Below are 19,110 nucleotides of genomic sequence, written 5' to 3' on the forward strand. Positions count from 1 at the left end.
AATTAGTACGTGTTCAGATTTTAATGGAGCAGCCGGGGGAAAAATGTATTTCACGGTATCCGACTCAACGACAAAATTCTGGTAAATGAGAAACCCTAATAAAAAGTATCTATGTAGGTACATCATGATGTGTAACTTACAGATTCCCTCAAGGGCAGACCTCATGATGATAGTACTAAGTACATAGCATAAAAACAATAATGGGAATAAAAGGAAACTCTGATTGTCGAATTGGATCTTCCTTCACTACTTACCCGCACATAGGTTGTTTTTGTTCGTAATATGTATGTACACAATGTACATATGTAGTTTCTTTTTCAAGCTGGTGACCTCCGTAAAGGATACAGGTTTGATTTTTTTTGTTTTCTGTACACAGCCTTATTATTATGTACTTGAATCATTTTTTCTATCTTTCTTTGTCAGATACTCCAAGTATCTAAAAAAGAGTCCTCAAAATCATCCCTCTATTTTGTTATTTAAATAATATAAAAATATGACCCTTGTTGCAAAATGGCAGTATTCACTTTTTGTCACATCAAACCTTGGCATTAAAAAAATCAACTGAACATTTCTAATAACAACCGAAAAATAAATCCAAAAATGACATGGTTACTGTTGTGCCGGTCCTTATGTACCGAGTAATCCGTTAAAATCTGAACTCTTTGTATTTTAAACTTCAACAAGATTTAGTTTATTAATTTATAATAGAATTTCAACCAAATTATTAATCTAAAAAGATGTGTGTCTGAGCTATCTTAATCATCAATGGAGCCGCCCTTAGCGGTAATGATGGGCTCCAGCCGGCTATGAAAGGTCTAACACACGCTGCAGATGTAGCCTTCTGTCACGGAGTGACTGTCTCAAAAAGTCTCAAATAAGAGTTCAAAGGAACTCATTACAAACCCATTCAATATAGTTTTTGTGTGTTTATTTCATCGCTGGTGTCAAAAGTTGCTTCTTTACCCTCACAAGGCTCTTTTCACCTACTGATTTGATAGCTCTCTGAACAATCTGGTGTTAAACCCTGATATCTCTTCTATAGGCCTCGACAATACTCCTAAGGACCGATAAATTGTGTATTCAGCACCATGGTCCTAGTTATCTTTTTATTTTATTCACTCCTAGCTGAATTGAAGAATATATATTGACCATATTATTTTATCTTATTTGGCTAACAAACAGATGATTTTGGATCTTTTTTCTTCTTTTTTTGAGAAAAGATTGCTTGATACAAAGGACGTGCGATTTGATTTTCTTATCTTTAAACGGTCCTATGAGCTGATACACCGGTCCTACAGTACTAGCTTTCTTTTTATTTTCTTCATCCCTAGCTATAATTGAAGAATATAAAGACGGAATAAATAATGAATAATGGCTAGAACGTACAAGAACACGATCCAGTAACACATCTCCTACTTTTAATTTCAGGTATCTTGTCTGATTGAAAGAGACTATGTCATTTTAGCTGTTGTACTTACCATAATCCACTTATTGTTATAAGTGCCAGTCCTAGGACTGACATACTTAATTAGTACCTGACGGATAGGAATGCAGTCTTTTCAGTTTTATTTTATCGATTCAATACTACCTTTTGTAGAACGTTGAACTTGCATATTGCTAACCTAAAACATTGAAATAAAGTAACGAAACGCAACCGTTAGCTTGAGAAGATACAATAGTGCAGCGTTTTAATATTTTTTCAAAATGTCGCTCTAAACGAGCATTTTATATAAATTACCTAAACTTTATATGACGTGACTCAGTTATTTTTTTAATGAAGTAACCTGAAATATAATAAAGATGGATGAAGCCCGCCTCTCACACTCTAAAATTCCTGAGGGGAAACAAGAAATTATTTTATTCTTTTCGTTGTTTCCTTTTTTGAATATCCCACCAAAGAGAAGAAGAGTTTTCAATTAAACATTTATGATTCATCCAACGTTATCATAATAATTAATAGTAAAATAATAAATGTATTAATTAAGATACATACAATGTTATCATAATAGCATCTTCTAAAAAGTTAAATATGTTAGAAAACATCATAAATCGTAATTATATCTCCAAATAAGATAAACATACAATGGTCAATTATTTTTCAGCTATTGATCACGTGGGTCCTCGTTTCGTTACTCGGTTTAAAGCTTTATGTTGACTTACTTTGAATCGTAATCCGAGAGAAGAAAGAGAAGCAGGGGTTATGATTAGGGATTGATGTGAAAAAGTAGTGTTGTGTAGGTAATTATTTGTTTGGTCCAGTTCATTTCAGTCTTCGGAGCAGTCCTATTGGTCTTTGGCCTCTTCCTAAGGAACTGATTAACTTGTCAACTGATTAAACAAGGAAGAATTAAAGTTGATGACGTCATCAAGGAACGACATTTTAAGGATTGATATGCCGGACTGAATTAGAAGGAACTGCACTTTTCGGTCCTTATTTATTATGTCCAGTCCGTTTTAGGAGCCGTCTTATCAGTGTTCGGACTTTCAATACATGAACTGATTATACAAAGAAGAAATAAAGTTTAGTGACGTCTTCAAGGAAGGAACTTTTTAATTTTAAGGACAGATATGCGGGACAGAGCTGGACTGGACCGAGCCTGCACTTGAAGAAACTGGAGTCTTCTATCATAAATAAGGACTTACACAAAACAATGGATGGTAACCCTGACAATTTAGATAATGTTTTAGGAGAAAAATAAAAATTTACAACAAAGTGGCGACATGCATCTGTTAAGTTACGAAGATTATATTCCTTGTGAAATCTGTTTTCACTAATCAAGAGTTTGCTTATTATGATACTACACATGACGTAACATTAACTTTTTCTCATATTCCGTAAATGAACTTTTTCATTGCTTTGCATATTTTATTCTCTACATTCAGATATAAGGGTGAATTCATTGAGGATATGCAGTTAGATATAACGTAATAGTTAACGTTCCTAAGGAGCAAAAAAGGGTTCGCTAAGAACATTGATTTCTACAAATACTTATCACGTAGTCTTCCTTTCTCCATTAGGCTTATAGTTTTGAGAAGTGCAGTGAAGTTATTATGACGCTGAATTAGATTAGTTGCAAGCAAATGAAAGGAAAAGATTCCACTCTGGGTCGAGCAAGAAGATGGGCTTTGAGTCAAACAAGGACATACACTTATAACTCCCTAACAAATTATCCGTGTTATTAACATATGTATTTCATCGGCACACTGACAAGGGGTTACTTTATTTTTAAATGAACGTTTGAAGGGATTTTTTCAAAAAAAAAAAAAAATCCTGGTGATAAGTGTGAACGTGTCCAAGCATACTATTATTCATGGGATGGCAACACCCATCAAAACTTGGACACAAAAGATATAGTCTCATCCAATAACTCCCACAGTCTACATAATCATTCATATTTAATTAAACTTTGCCAAAGTCTTATCATTATTCACAGCATTATTTTCCTTACCTTTTTTTTGCGACTCTGCTGATAGCAAGAGAAATTTTTTAAAAAGTAATAACATAATCAATTATTAATTAAATTATGTGTATAAAATGTTCCATGGAATTTTTTTTTTTTTCACCCATTATTAACAAAAGGATTTTGTCAGATGGTTGCATTTTGATTTCTATTGCCATTTTCTCTTTTATACTTATAGAATCCAGACTTGTAACTCTCGTCTTATGTTCCAAATGAAGAAAAATAAGTCTAATTTAGTAAAACATTAATTTACTTGCATAGCCTAAAAACTGGCAACATGGTTACAACGACAAATTCTATTCCTTTTATTCAATGACGTTGTTCTCAGCTTCAATCATTCTCTCTACAGAGTTCCTGAAGCGGCAGCTGGATTGCATTGCCTTACCCTTATTTAATCTGCTCTACTCTTGTTTGATGGTATTAATATAATAAACTTTGTTAGCATGGGCGGATAAGACTACTGATCCTTGCCTCAAACTCCCTCCCTAAAAAGCCCATACTGGGGGACAGACGTATTTTGAGATGAATTCGTGACAGTGCTCTTATAAACATTCCATAAACTTCTTTGACACATGGAAAGGCCACTGTCCTACTGCTCACGCAGGGATGGTGTTCTACGTTCCACCTTGATCTAGGGGAGTATCATAATCTTCATAACAATCAGATAGCCGCCCCTAAGCCCCGTCTTAAAGTTGTGTAGAGACAGGACATCCTCCCAATAGTCGAAAAACATGTTTATACCTTTGGACATCCTAGGGACACATGATAATACAACAGTTGTTCTACCAATCAATTTTCTGGTCTTGGAAAGAAACTGCTAAAATAAATTTTGTCTATTTGGCTTTGGTATGCTTCTGCTTCTCTTTTCATCCAAGGTCATTAAGTCATACAAAAATTGCTTGTTCATAACATAACTCACAAATTTCTGAGCTCCTCCAAATAAAACTGTTCTCAATAAAAATAAGCAATAATATTAATATTCTTATAAAAATCTGATTTCTGAGCTAGATTTCATCCCGAACATAATCCTGCGGACGCTCCTTTAAGCACATGTGAATTGATGCCCTTAATGACGTTTTTGTTGTATATTTATTTGTCGCAAAATTATAATAAGTACCAAACTACCGTCCGTACAAAAGTCCCAAATCTTAACCTGTGTACTGGAATCGGTACGAACATATTAGTATCGTGACACCCCTATCTCTTACTCTTATCCCAGGGGTATAAATGGTAAGCATTGTGGATTTTTAAAAGTTAAGATGATCAACCTGACAATTTGAAGAATGGAGGAGATCAGCTTAGCTGTCATTATGTTTAACTAGATTAGCTGAAAGCAGCTATGAGAGGAAATAAATTAACACAGGTCTCATTCATTATTTAGCAAGAACATAGACAGGAATTACTCCATTATCAATCCTTAATTCTAGTTTGAGGGTAATAGGGACTTGAACTTATAACTCCAACACAAATCCTCAGCGTTATTCTCCATTATTCGCAGAGCACACTCACTCCTATGGTAACAGCTTTAGAACATAAATAAAAAATACTGCTCAGGTTTCCAGCGACAAAAAAACGTACGCTAATTAATGCTTAGGATTTACAAGCCTATATATTCCCCTAAATAATATTTACGGATAAGAAAATTGTCGAAATCTTCGTACTTTATAGTAATACTTAAAATATATCCCGCTGGTATGCTAAAATAAAAGAAACAAAAATTAACATGGTCATTACTCCGATATCGATGCTCAATTCTACTGTGAGTCCAACAAGGAATTACACTTATAACTCCTGAGAAAGCCCTCATAGTTCTTCTATGAACACACACTCATAACTTAATTCTTAGATCTTCAGTCTTCTAAGATTGAATAATAATGATTAGTGACGTGAAAATTGAAAAAAATTGTCATAAATATACAACTTTAAAAAGTCTTTGTTGGTAATTTGCAAGCTAATAGTGTTCTTTCTTATTAAAATTTCCTCCCTATTTTGAAGATTAAAACGTGTTCGAGAGTAAGGGCCACTATACTTTATTAAGACATACTTATCTTTTGATTTACATTCATATGGATTTAGACAATTTTTCTATCTTTGTTAATGATAACAGCTTTGGAAAAAAGTCGTTTTCAGATTGACAATTACGAAAAACCACTCCGCTTTCTAGGACATGTTTTATACAACTCTGGTCGTCTATCATTATTACCAACGTATATTTTTCTGTTTTGATTTTTCACTCATAGATTTAGACAATTTTCTCATGAACCCTTTATTAGAAGCCCCAACCCTTTGATATGTAAGTGCATTTATACTAAATCATAATATAACTGATAAAAGATTCTGTAGTAGTTTTTTAAACCAAATACACATAATGAGCCAACAAGGAAGGATGATCATGGTGGAATCATAATTTCACATCGTAAACTTAATTTCTTAGATAAGAAAATATTATAATATTTTTTAGGGGTTTTCTCTAACCAAGGCATAGTCTTTTTTCGTGTGTGTGTTTTACCCAGACCGGGAGAATGTTTTTGCGTCAGCGGATGACGTTTTATTGAGTGTGAGTGAAGGAGGAATGGAATGGAGTGCTCACCCCCTCTTTACCTACTACGACTACAACAAAATAATAACATGGCAGCATAATTTTTCTTTTCTCTCTAGATTAAGTTGAATATTTTCTTTAGTCGGGAGCGCATCTTCCTTCATTCATTGCTTGTTACATTTTTTTTGGTCTTGCTCTTCTACGAGTGATCATTCATAAAAGTGTTTTTTGATCCTCATTTTGTATACGTGCTTTTCAAAGTGTTGCTGTTTGCATACATTAGTGTTCTTTGCTGACTTATAAGAAGAGAATGAATATCCCCTCCGTTTACGATGGGAAACGGAAAAGGAGACGTCGGAGAGTAAATAAGAATGATGAAGGACTCCCACTAGATCCATTTGACTATTCTACTGTCTATAAGGATGAAGCCCTTGAGTAATTATTATTCATTATCATTTAATTAGTCTAGAAGGGAGAACGGTCGACCTCGTTTCCCTCCGAACATATACTCTTTTTACACCCTGTCGAGGGTGTTTGGGGATTTTTGCAAAATAAATTCATAAGTGTTTTATCAGTCCTTATTTATTCGGTCTAGTCCAGTCTTAGGACTCGTCCTTGGGACTGTCAGTACTAGAACTCATATAAAAAAGAAGAAATAAAGTTGAGTTACGTCATCAGGGACTGAACATTATCAGTTTTAGGACTGATATGCAGGACTGAACTGGAAGGGACTGAAGTTTTCAGTTCTAAAACTGATTATTCGGTCCTTCAGTCCTACCTATCTTTATAATATCTTCACTCTTAGCTAGGATGGAAGAATATATAAACGAAGAGATGAATGAATGATTACTTGAACGTTTAATACTTGATGTATTTCGTCTCTTTGAAAGAGGTTATGATCCAAATTCAACCACTGAAGTAACTTAGTTACTTACTACATCATGTCAGCTGTTGTAGTTGTCGTATATGAACTATAAGTATAACAATAAGACTTACAAAATTTTATTGGGACCGAACTCATAGGAATGCAGTCTATTTAATTGTTTTTAAAGACCGATCAAATTAGCCTGGAGTGACCAACATTCGTCCTTCTTTCCCTTCGAACATGTTCTCTTTTTATACCCTGCCCCACCCCCTAGAACTCGAGTATAAATTCATGATATGTCTGGATATGCATAGTATAATCATGATTCGACTTCAAACTAAATATAAAATTAAAAATAACCAAATACCAAAAATTTATTTTTTCTACCAAATAAAACAAGAATTAAGATTAAAAAATTTCTTCAATTGTATTAATGCCAAACTATTAAGCCCTTAAAACAATCCCTGATCGGCCCATATGTCCACTTTTTTGAAAATAAAAATGAAATGTAATCAGGTAACTCTAGGATGACCGACATGCCCTTTTCTTTTTATACCATGTTGGGAGACTTTAGTATAAATTCATGAAATATCCAGTTTGATAAGTTTTAATTATATTCAGAGTATATATTCTTTATTGGAACAAACGAGATTCACACTCTTGTGGCAGTGGTCCAAAAACATTAATTTTTATGGGAGAGGTAGTCATTTTTTTTTTTTTTGTCATTTATAATTTCTAAATAATTAATATTATTTGTTAAATTTGTGAATTTGATTACGTTTTCTTTCATTAGTACAGTCCTTTATCAATGACGGAATGGATGGTATATCTTAAAAGTCCATAAAAATATCATAATGTTATTTGTAATCAATGGTCAATAATGGGTTAAGCATAATTACTTTCAAAATAATAACCCATCTTCCCCTAAAACCGACTCTGATCGGTACAAGTGTCCTCTTCTTTCAAGATACAAAACCGGACATTTTAAATTAGCCTATTTGATAACGTCATGTTAATTATATGGCGTTGTTGTTGTTCACAAGGTTTGATAAGTGTATGTTTAACTTACAATTATGGAGAGAGAGATACCTGATAAGAAGTTTGATGAATTCAGCAGATGTCTGTATTGTTCGTTAATAATATATATATTGTATAGGTCACGAAAATGTACGCAGTATTTTTTTTTTTTTGTCATCTGTCTACATTTCTACTGTCCCTTAATAGTGACCTGAGCTTTTGTGAAGTCGTTAATATACAGCTATTAATTGTTAAATAAAAATAGCCAAAAGAGAAATGGAACAGAATTCGCTAACTAGGTAACCGAAAATAACATATTTAGGGACTTTTGTCTGTATCTCATGATAGTTAAAGATTTGAAATGAATGTGAACAGATGTCTGGACTTTATATTAGAATGATTAATGCGTATAGGTAGGTCACAAAAGTTAACGTTGTATTCCATATAAATAGTGATATGAATCCTGATTGGTTGAACTACTTGAATTAGGTCTTATCGAGTCGTGAATATCCCTACCGTAAAGGAAGAACAGCAATTAGGTGTTCCTATTGACAGTTGGCCTGAAGTAGCATGTGTGCGCCATAAAATGTTGTTGAGCAAAGTGGTAATAGGTATAATCGTAAAACTCAGTTTTGTGTCCTGGCTGATCAGTTTGGGTATTTATTACCCTTTTCTTAAAATTAATGGTTTGTTATATGACCAATTATTTGGACTAATTGGTGTGTACAAGATCCACCATGATTTCGATTCCAAAAGAAAGGTCTTTATCTCTCTTATTAGTGATCGTATTGAACTTTAATTGAAAAGTGGCAACTTCATCATTTCTAATCAATGAGTGGCCCACTATCAACAATATTGGTAAAAAACATACACAAACTACGGGAATATGTTCCAATTTGCGCGTGCCAGTGAATATACCTCTGTGTGCCAGCGGTATCATGCATGCCATAGGTATACAGTGTCGTAGGGAGTACTGTTCTGTATCAGATATCTCCTTCAAATATTTAAAAAAAAAAGTTATTGTTTTACAAAAATGTATAGACGTACTTCTTTTTGTCATTATACGAACAGCGGATATTATAGATATTGATGATATAAAGACAGTTATGAGGTGATTATAGGATTTTTTTAGGATTACTTCCGATTTTTTTTTTTTTTTTTTTGGAGGTACTTCACCACAAAGAATATTGGTAGTTAAATGCCATAAGAGATATAAGTCCGCAACAAATTTTTATAGTTACTCTTCCCATTATGTGAGCTCATGCAAATGTTCTATCCGGTTTCGTTTCGTATATAGCAATGATAGTTTGTATGTATGCGTATTAAAAAGGAAATTAACTCATCTGGAACTAAATAATAATGACAACAGCTTCGGAAAAGTAAATATACTCTTTTGTTTCCCAACTCAAAAAGCAAAAGAAGAAAACGGACAAGCTACAAAATGCACTAAATTTTCATCACTTGATATATAGTCAAAGGTGTAGTAGGCGGTTAGGTGAGGGCAACTGAAGAAGTGACCACTTAGTACAGGTGACCTCTTGAACTATGTTTCTAATTTTGTGACACCTCTAAATTTGAAAACTGTATATGTTCGCTGCGTGTAGTGACACCCTTAAAATAGGTGGTCGTTGGACCAAGTTTGTCAATATTTTATAAAAATATGATTTTTTTTTTTTCACTTAGAAAAAACGCTTTTCATAAAAAATGTATGTTTTAACAGGATCTCTAAACTTTTCTTCTAAAGACTTTTTCATATATCTATGGGGGAAATCTTGCTTTAAGTACATACATGGAACATATTACGAACATGGCTTGCTCTGTATATGTAGATTCATTATACTTAATAAAGTATATACCTTGCATTGTTGTTCCAAGTACATATGACTGACTTGTGAGGAAGATTCTGATCAACTCCTGGTTTCCTTTCTCACGATTCCCCCTCATGATGAATATGTTTGTAATATGTAGGTATTTTTTAGTGTCTTTTATGCAATGCACTATTTTCTTCCCATTGCTTGAATACCATTATGTCTCTTTATGCATATTTAAAAAAAATCTATCCATGCAATGTTTTTCATCTAAAGTTATGTCTCAAAAATAACACATACAAAAAAACACTGATAGATTTTCTCTTCCTTTATATAAACATAGGTATAAGGGAGTTCATTAGAGTCTCATCCTTGAACCCATGTAATTAACTTGTGTATTTACTGCCACACATTATTACCCCCCTCCCCATACCTAAAAATAATTTGTATTATTAATAATTATTATTATAATATTACATATATAAAGAGTAAAGGACTTATTATATATTATTATTATTATTTTGGAAGTAAACTGTTTATTTTTGAACCGCAAAGGTTTACTGTTTATGGGCAGGTGTTTCCTGTTTTGTTTTTTTATCCGTTCTTTTTATAGATATAAAGTTAGAGTGGTGTAAAATATGACATTGGAGGAGCGGTATACTTTTTGTTATTGCTATCTGAAGTGTTTTTTTAAATTTCCAAAGCTGTTCACATGATTATTTTATTACTGAAGAGTGAACATTTATGTAAAGTGTGCGCAACCTACCTATGCTACCACTTTAGCACGCTCTCTGCCAATGAGAGGCCTTACAAGTGTCAGCAGAATTCGGCTCCATGCCACACCTCGAAAAAATGCCTCTTAGACAATTTTGACGACATTATCTAGGTGTACTTTTGGCCTCAAAACTTGCCTCATACGATCGAATGACAAGCCAACCGAACCGCCTGCAACACCAAAGACTAACTTATCAGTTGGATTGAGAAGGAATTCCAGGATTACCCAAGTGGTGAAGGCTGCTCGGGCTTTCAGGTTCGTATAGAGACTAATTAGGGCTGGAGGTGATTTTATTGAATGAAATCAACCAAAATCCATCAAGCTTTCAGAATCTGGTTCTATTTTTTAATCTGATGATTGGTTGGAGAGAAAATTGCATTTGGAAAAAAAAAAAATCATATTCGCGGCACTGATAAATTGCGCACTTTGTAATAATCACTAGTGAGTAAAAGAAGAAGAGGATCTCTGAGGATTTTGTTGGAGAGTTATCAACAGTGTATGTCTTGGTTGGATTATAAGTATAATTGAGGATCAACATCTGAGTGATTCCTGTCTATGTCTTGCAAGATACAGGGTTAGAAATAAAAAAACCGAAAATTGATTTGGAAAACCTAACAATTTAAAGAATGTTTGGGAAGAGAGCATCTTGGATGTCATAAAGTTTTGTTAGATTCGTTAAAAGCAGCTGTGAGAGGGACGAAATAAGGAAAAATCCAACTCTTTATCGAGAAAGTACAGCGAGAGGAGTTACGGCGATGTCAATCTTCAATTCTACTCTAAATCCAATAAGGACTTGCACATACAACTGTCCAACCAATCCTCAGTATTACTCTCTGTCTTTCATGAGCAAATGCACTAGTGATCACTTTATCTATAACTGTTCTCTCTTGAATAATTAAAGAAAAATCGATAACATTATCGAGAATAAAAAAATCTCTTCAGATTGTCAACTTCAAAAAATATCGAACGTGTTAGTCATATTTCATACAACTCTTTAAATATTATTTTGTCGTATCCTCTATTGTGCCTCACTACCTTAATCCCTAAAAAAAATAGGGGGAAATACCCTAAATTATATTGCTAGGAATTAAAACTGTCTTCCCAGCTGTGGGACTATTCTTCAATAGTAATAGCTATGAAATTGTCCACAGTTTCACACGAGCTATTTCCAATTCAATCACTCAACATTTAGTACGGCATTATATAAGTAACATTAAAATATAAATTTTATTTTGTTGTTTGCAGTTATTTTCTCTCCATCAGTGTTCTGACTCGGCGTTACTTTTATTGTATCCCGCAACTTTCCCTCCAAAAGTAGGAGGAAAGGCCCAAAATGTGGTGGTCAAGTAGGTGGCCAGCACTTCCAAACTGTCGTATTATTGATTAATAATTGTTGTGAATTATTTAAAGGTTTAAATGAGACAATTCCAATTCATTTAATCAGCGTTTAGAATAGTGATTTGGAGAAAAGAAGCAGAAACATCGACAGCTGACAACAAAATAATAAATATATTTTTATGTTAGCGAGAGTTTATTTTAATTCAACCAACCAGAGTTAGCTTAAATACGGATAAAGAGGAAATAAGTTGAAAAATAGATAGGTGACAACAAAATATAATTATATAATTATTGTAGTGATTGAGATAAGGCTCTTTAGATATAAACTACAATTCTACATGATTGCAAGAGTTATGACGCCATGAAAAGATATCTCTCCATAAATAACTCTTTCTCGTATCAATACAGAAGTGTGAAAATCCAAATACACTCGACTTCTTCGTGGTGTAGAAAACCTTGACACTACTTTACGACTACTCCTTGTACGTACATTGAAGAGTTATTTGACTTTTTTATTATTAGTAAAGTATAAATGTGTGCTCATATATTTTTTATGGTTCAATGTCACTCAAAATATGCAAGGGCCTGTTTGAAAACATGTTTAACTTATCATGTATGTATGTAATATAGATATGAAGAGACTTAAAGTCTCCTTTCCAAGGTTTTCCCTTTATAAATGAATAACTAGATGTATATATATATATATATATATATACATACTATGTGATACCACCACTAAAGGCCTTTTTGTATGTATATTTTAAAACACGACATCCATGGGAATATAAGTATTCTTCATCCCTGGTTAATATATTGCATAAAAAGAACCAATATGGCGTCCTTAAGCAGATTATTTATTATGTTAAGTATATTTTCAATGATTCTTCTCCCATCAAATTAAATTATAATTAAATGGCTAAAATCATCTTATAATAATATTGATTCACTTTTTTTTTTAGGGAACTTCAACGTCAATCCTGTGAATGGTTTTATGATCATTTGCACAAGAGTTTTAATGACTTTGGTTCTGCGAAAATAATGAAGTCAATTTCTCATAATGGTAAGACTGTTAATATGCTATTTAAGATTTAAAATAGTGCTGTGTCGACTTGGGTTCTATTTGAGTCGAGTCCATCTATTGGAAAATTAAGAACTTAATTATAATTTGTTGCTTGATTAGAAAATCTCGTTTGATGAGGTTTAGTGATAACAATTAAGCTGATTTAATAATTAAAAATAGTCGAATTCGGTAATAAAAATCTGGATAAATTCAACTCCCCTTCCCCCCGATTTTTGTATTAACTTCCATGAGTTAAATGAAAAATTCCTTTAAGGATTTTTCATTTTTATAGGTACAAATCGTAGGATGACTCAAACATTTCTGTTCTGTATTTTTCTTTTTAAATTCATTTAACATTGCTTTTCAATCTATAAAGATACGTTCCATGAATGCTTCCGAGAAAAACACTAATAATATCACACACATACAAAAAATAATATACGTAATGAATAATATATTTAAAAAGTAAAAAATTTGGTTCTATTAGATTATTTGCATAAGTATCCAAAAATTGTGGTTTTTGGATATATTTTGGATAAAAGAAAAATCCAGATTTAGTCAACTTTTTATCCGAAAAACATCCGTTTCCTTTATCCACTTTCGACTGTATTAATGAAATCTGCTCTAGCTTTATTTTAAAAGGGACTATAATTTAATTTTAGTTGTAAAATCATCCACTCATAGGTTTGAGTCAAACTTATTCGATAATTAATTGTTCGAGTCGACACAACACTTGTACTTAAGACACTCATTGGAGATATATTAGTGTTGAACTTCGCTCTAAATATCCTAGATCGGTTTGTGACCGTTATCACTTTTTGTAAGACCGAAACTATTCGTTGTAAGTTCGGTATGTACCAGTATCGTAATAAAAAGCTATGTCTACTAGAAATTGGTCTTGATCGGTCCAGCTGTAATTTTTTAGAGAATACCTTTTTTTAAAGAAAAAAGAGGAAATGATAGTTTGTGACCCCTTATAAGTAAGTAAAAAGTTCTGAGCCTTTTTCGGTAGATGTCTTTATTGAGCTATATCTCACGATTCCTACATCGCATCAAAAAAAGCTTAAAGTATGCTTAAAGGTTTAGAGTTTTTGTGTTTGGTGAAGCCAGTTGTATGACAAAGCGTTCAAAAATGGAAGTAAAAAAAGAGAAAATTCCTTACATTTTTCAGTGTCACGACGACTAAGGTGAAAAGGTAGAGCAGCAGGGCAAAAAAACTTATACTGTTCATGGACCCAATACAGTATCGAATCGTTCTGGTAAGATGGACGTCAAAGATGTGGATAAATCATGGAAACTGTCAAGTTGGGCCGCCATTTGATCACTTTATTTCATTGGCCAAGAACTGAAGATTAGCTAGACAACCATTTGGAACAATTGGCAATAGGCTTGTTCCAACTATGTCAATGTTATAGTTAAAATAAAGTGAAAAACGCTCAGAACTTTTTACTTCACCTATAATTATATATAAAGACATTGGTTTACGTTTTGAGACCGCTTGCTTGGCCGAAATATCGCTTCAGATTGGTCTAGAATAATATAACTTAAGATTTTACAGAGTTTCAATACTATTTGTGCTTGATATTTAATTAAATATTTTTGGAATAGATCATATGAACATTGTGGACGAAAATTCATCCCAAGTGCGAGATCATATTGAGAAGGTGGTTGAAGCTCTCATAGGAGATAATATCGATCAAGTCAACATCAATCGACTAGTCAATGATCCTCAATGTAAGTCTCTTCCTTAACATTTTAAATTTTATATATATTTTTTTATTTTTTTTTCATGATTTATCATTTTTAGATGACGGACTTTTTAAGAATTATCATGATAAACTAAGTGATGCTCTGGCCGGATTGGTGTTAGCCATTCAATTGGTTATGGAAAGTAAGTTGTCTTTTTTTAGCCCTCTATACCTTATGTTTTGTGTACCTACTTGAGTGTGTCATTAAGTATAATATATTCTTATGAAATATCTACAATGGTATACTGATAAATCATAATCTTTTTACCTTGTTTAAAGATTGCTACATTCATAAGGGGAAATTTTTTATAGACGGTTTGTTAAAAGATACTTCTTTTGAAAATGAAGGAAGTTAAGAATACACCTTGAATAGGGTTGAAGTCGTTTTAGAGGAAGGGGAGGCGTTTGCACACTTCCTTCCTCTGGAAAATGGATGTAGGGAGTTTATACTTTATGCTAGTAGGGTTGTTTGATATACCGCTATTACTGTGGTAGCGGAGTAATGACGCATTAAAAAAGTAATCGATCCGGTGCATCAAGTTCCATTCTTCCCTACTATGGAATTATAATTCCATAATTGTTCAGAGCTTCATATTGGCTAGTTCACGTTCAACCAATCAACGTTCAGAGCACTGATTAAAAAAGAAGTAAAAGGATCCACAGATGACAACAAATTAAATTATATATTTTTGTGTGTTTGAAGTCCTGCAGGGATAAATAAATGTGTGAATTAGCATTATTGACATTTTTGTTTCTAGTCGAAGAAGTACTAATTTTAGTACCAGAATCAGTACAAAAATATTGGTATAGCGACATCACGATATGTAGTGTATAATGAAAATTGTCTCTTATCAATTATATACATATAAGTCATCCAATTTATTAAATCCTACGAACATTCCTGTAAGTGCCATCTGAATTGATTTGAACGATATTTTGCTTTATATTATGAGTAAAAAAAAGTCTTCGAAAGTGTAGGAATACAAATACTAATTTTGATATTGTAAAGAGTACGAAAATATTGTTACCGTGAGAATAACCTTACTGTTTTGATTTTGTGTTCAGTTCTGGGGTTTTTTTTTTCTTTTTTCAAGTTAATAAAGAATTGAGCTGTCAAAAGTTGTAGATTAATGTGATCCATGTCATAAGGGGATTTATGTAAAGGGGCCAAGATTTTGAAATTTATAGTAGGGGGAGACAATTTTTTATTGATTTATATACGAGGAATAAAATATATAATATGTTATATTAAATCTTGAGGATCAGGAGGGTCAATTTAAAGCGTAAATAATAGAGTTTGTATTTACAAAAGATAATTTGGTACAAAAAGGTCCAATTCAGCTGCAATATGGATTTGTTTTCAATTGTATTGAGGAAAGAATCAGTAAAAAGTTGGGAAAATACTTATTCATTTCGCAATATAATTCTTTATTATGCTATATTAAAAATTTCAGCACTTGACATCGATAGATATCTGCTTCAAATATATATATATGTATATATTCAAATCAATATTGCAGCTCGAATAATACACGAATATATATACCTACAATATGTAACACATTCTAATTAAACTAATTAATTATTTGTGTCAAATTGTAATGGATATAAAATATCCTTGCAGTGTTCTCTCATTGAGGACATTAACTTAGTAATTCTACTTGTTTACTCTATAAATACCAATAATACATTATCTTATCATCAAAAGCAACTAATATAACATAAACATAAGCAAATTTTGTTGGCATTGAATTAGTAAATATATACAAAAGTGATATCGGAATGTCAGGTTTTAATTTTTCCTTGATACAAAAAGCCCTGGAAATTTATATAATTTTGCCAAATATCAAATGAGAGCATTAAATCCTTTCAAGGGATTTATTTAATTCTCTAATAAAATGGGAAATTTGATGAATTATTTATTTAAAATAATAATACATTTTCGATTTAAAACACACAAATGACAAATTATATGACAAAATTAGTTGAAAAAGGCTTATATGTACATATCTTCAACATAAATACAAGCTGGAATGATTTGTATTCTTTCAATAAAATCAATTTCTATCAAATAGTTATGATGATTAATCCTTTGGTTTTTAACTACATATATTGAACATTCTTGGGTATCTCAATTCATCCTATAAATTTGAGTATAAATTATATCATTGACGAAATATGCCTATGAATAAATTATTTTTTCGTTTATATTAAGGCAAACGTCAAAATGAGAACAATTAATAAAAGGAATTAAACCTCACTTTCTATAAAAATTACATCTCTTTATTGCCTTGTTTTATTATATATCTGACCCTAAAGTGTATTAAAATATATTATCACATCCTGATACAATCTTATTTCCATTAAACAATAAATTAACTATTATAATGGAAATAATAAGATATTTTTTTCTTATTTGGTTTTTCTCTTACTAATTGATCGAAAAAAAAGAAAAAAAAAGAAGAAGTTAATTGTACAATTCTAACCATTTTTAGGGATTTTCAGTACATATTACTTTAATTTAATTCAAAATGTCATTTTTTATTGTTCCCTTCAAATAGTATTATTCAATGCAAGGGTTAATTCTGAAAGCCATATGATCAAGTTCCATGAAGATGTATTGCAAATGTGTCCATTTTATGTAATAAAAATATCAACTTTGATCTCCTAAAATGGCGTTTTCCACAACCATATTGGAATTTATGACGTCAGTGAAAACGCTCTATTAAAGTGAAATTAGATAAAATGTTGTGGGTTGAGCCAGTTACCATTTTTATAAAAGATGGGACCTACGGGCTCAAAAAAGTCAATACAAGCATCAATAGTATGTATATCTATGAATAGTGAGGAAAATTTTTTTGTGTATTTTCGGCATGTTAGAAAATAAAAGAAACTTAAAATTTTCTTGGGAACCCTGCCAATTTGAAAAATGTTTTGGAGGAGAGCAGCTTAGCTACCATGATGTTTTATCAGAGCAGCTGCGACTAGGGAGGATGGGGAGAAGTAAAGAAACAACTAAAAATACAGACGATTTACGTTACTATATATGAATATGATGTCAAAATTTAAATTGAACATTTATCATTTTCTTTATTTTTGTCAAAGAATGTTTTTGGGTCAACTAAGTACATGTACAACTTCCTTCCTACTTTTAATTTTTACTCTATATCTAAAATTTTGTGCATACAATATTGCGTAACGCCAATTAATATTATTCACTTACCCTCTTAATATTAAAAAAAAAAGGTGAGATTAACATAAAGTAGAAATGTTAAGTAAGTAGTCGAAGTAGATTTGTTGGATCACGTTACATTTCTTTTTAAGTAGAATTGTAGTACTCATTAAATTTTTGCTGGAATTATTTTAAAGTCATACAATATAATTACAAGTGTTAGTTATATAAGTTCTAGTAAACAGAAATCCGTTATGTACATACAAGTACTTCAGTTCTCTCGCTCCAATCTTGTTTAATTTTGTCAGTCCTAGGACCGATTTTTTCGGTCTTTTACATAGATACATAAATATATAAATGTGAAAAAGCAAAAGAATGCTCCATAACTTTCAGCTGTTGACTTTGGTGTGATATAGCGATACTTTATTCAAGCTTGGGGATTTAAAACTTTTTTTTAATAAAATAGAGATGCACCTTTTTGAAAAGATCTCATAGTCTATGAGTTAAATAGTTGGAATCGGTCTTCTTTTTATGCTGTCGATTATTTATTAATGTATTCAAATCTATTACGAAAAATTATTCCTGGAAGTTTTTAGTCTGAAATATCTATCAGAGTAAATACAAGTTTTTGTTTATAAAAATGTATTTTTTTTTTAATTATTTGGAAATTTTGCAATGATTAATCAAGGTTTAGTGAATTTGATTAATTTAGTTACTTTGAAGTTTATCTTTCACTTTTTCTATTTCCTTTTTTTCAAATTAAGGTATACGCCTTGATAAAAATATAATATCAGCTGTTATATTATACTCCACACTTAATCTCAGCAAAATTAATGAGTACATTTTACTACCAAAAGTTCGTTAAAAGTAATTGATAATTTTTAAAATGAAATTACAATGGTTCAACTAATATAAATACAAATTACGTCATGTTGATGACCAAATATAATGTTGTTAAGATTAATTAGCGTAATTTTAAGTATATATCAACTATATACCATGAGATAAAATTTGCTTAATATTTGGCTTAACGTTTAACACAAGTTCATTAATTACGTCAAAAATGTACGATCACGAACAGAGGGCTAATAACGCCGAAACAGTCATAAATTTAATAGGCTGACATTTTCTTGTAAATAAATTATAGATGATGATTTAAATAATTAGAGATGTGCTCATTTAAATCATGTCAAATCTAGTTCATTTTCTATCCTTTGGATTATAACACCAAATACAACAGATGTATTAAACTTTACTATATCAGATTATTTCTTCTCTATCTACCTAACTAAACCAAGCAGCCAAGTAACATCATTTTTACCTTATA

General features: G+C 31.7%; 1 protein-coding gene across 18 annotated transcripts in view; it reads left to right on the forward strand.

Moving 5' to 3' along the window:
- Nucleotides 1–19,110, forward strand: part of LOC121118515 (uncharacterized) — a 255,692-nt gene that overhangs the window by 204,533 nt on the left and 32,049 nt on the right. For 14 of the 18 annotated variants that reach the window (XM_071888747.1, XM_071888756.1, XM_071888746.1 and 11 more), the window contains 3 exons: nt 12,763–12,863; nt 14,472–14,597; nt 14,671–14,754. In XM_071888747.1, coding sequence (XP_071744848.1) covers nt 12,763–12,863; nt 14,472–14,597; nt 14,671–14,754 — 311 coding nt within the window. Of the gene's footprint in view, nt 1–6,018; nt 6,436–12,762; nt 12,864–14,471; nt 14,598–14,670; nt 14,755–19,110 lie in introns of those variants that run through there. The other 4 variants (XM_071888752.1, XM_071888755.1, XM_071888759.1 and 1 more) reach the window with 1 other exon arrangement.

The sequence above is a fragment of the Lepeophtheirus salmonis genome, chromosome 5 (genome assembly GCF_016086655.4).
Source record: "Lepeophtheirus salmonis chromosome 5, UVic_Lsal_1.4, whole genome shotgun sequence".
Classification (NCBI taxonomy): domain Eukaryota; kingdom Metazoa; phylum Arthropoda; class Copepoda; order Siphonostomatoida; family Caligidae; genus Lepeophtheirus; species Lepeophtheirus salmonis.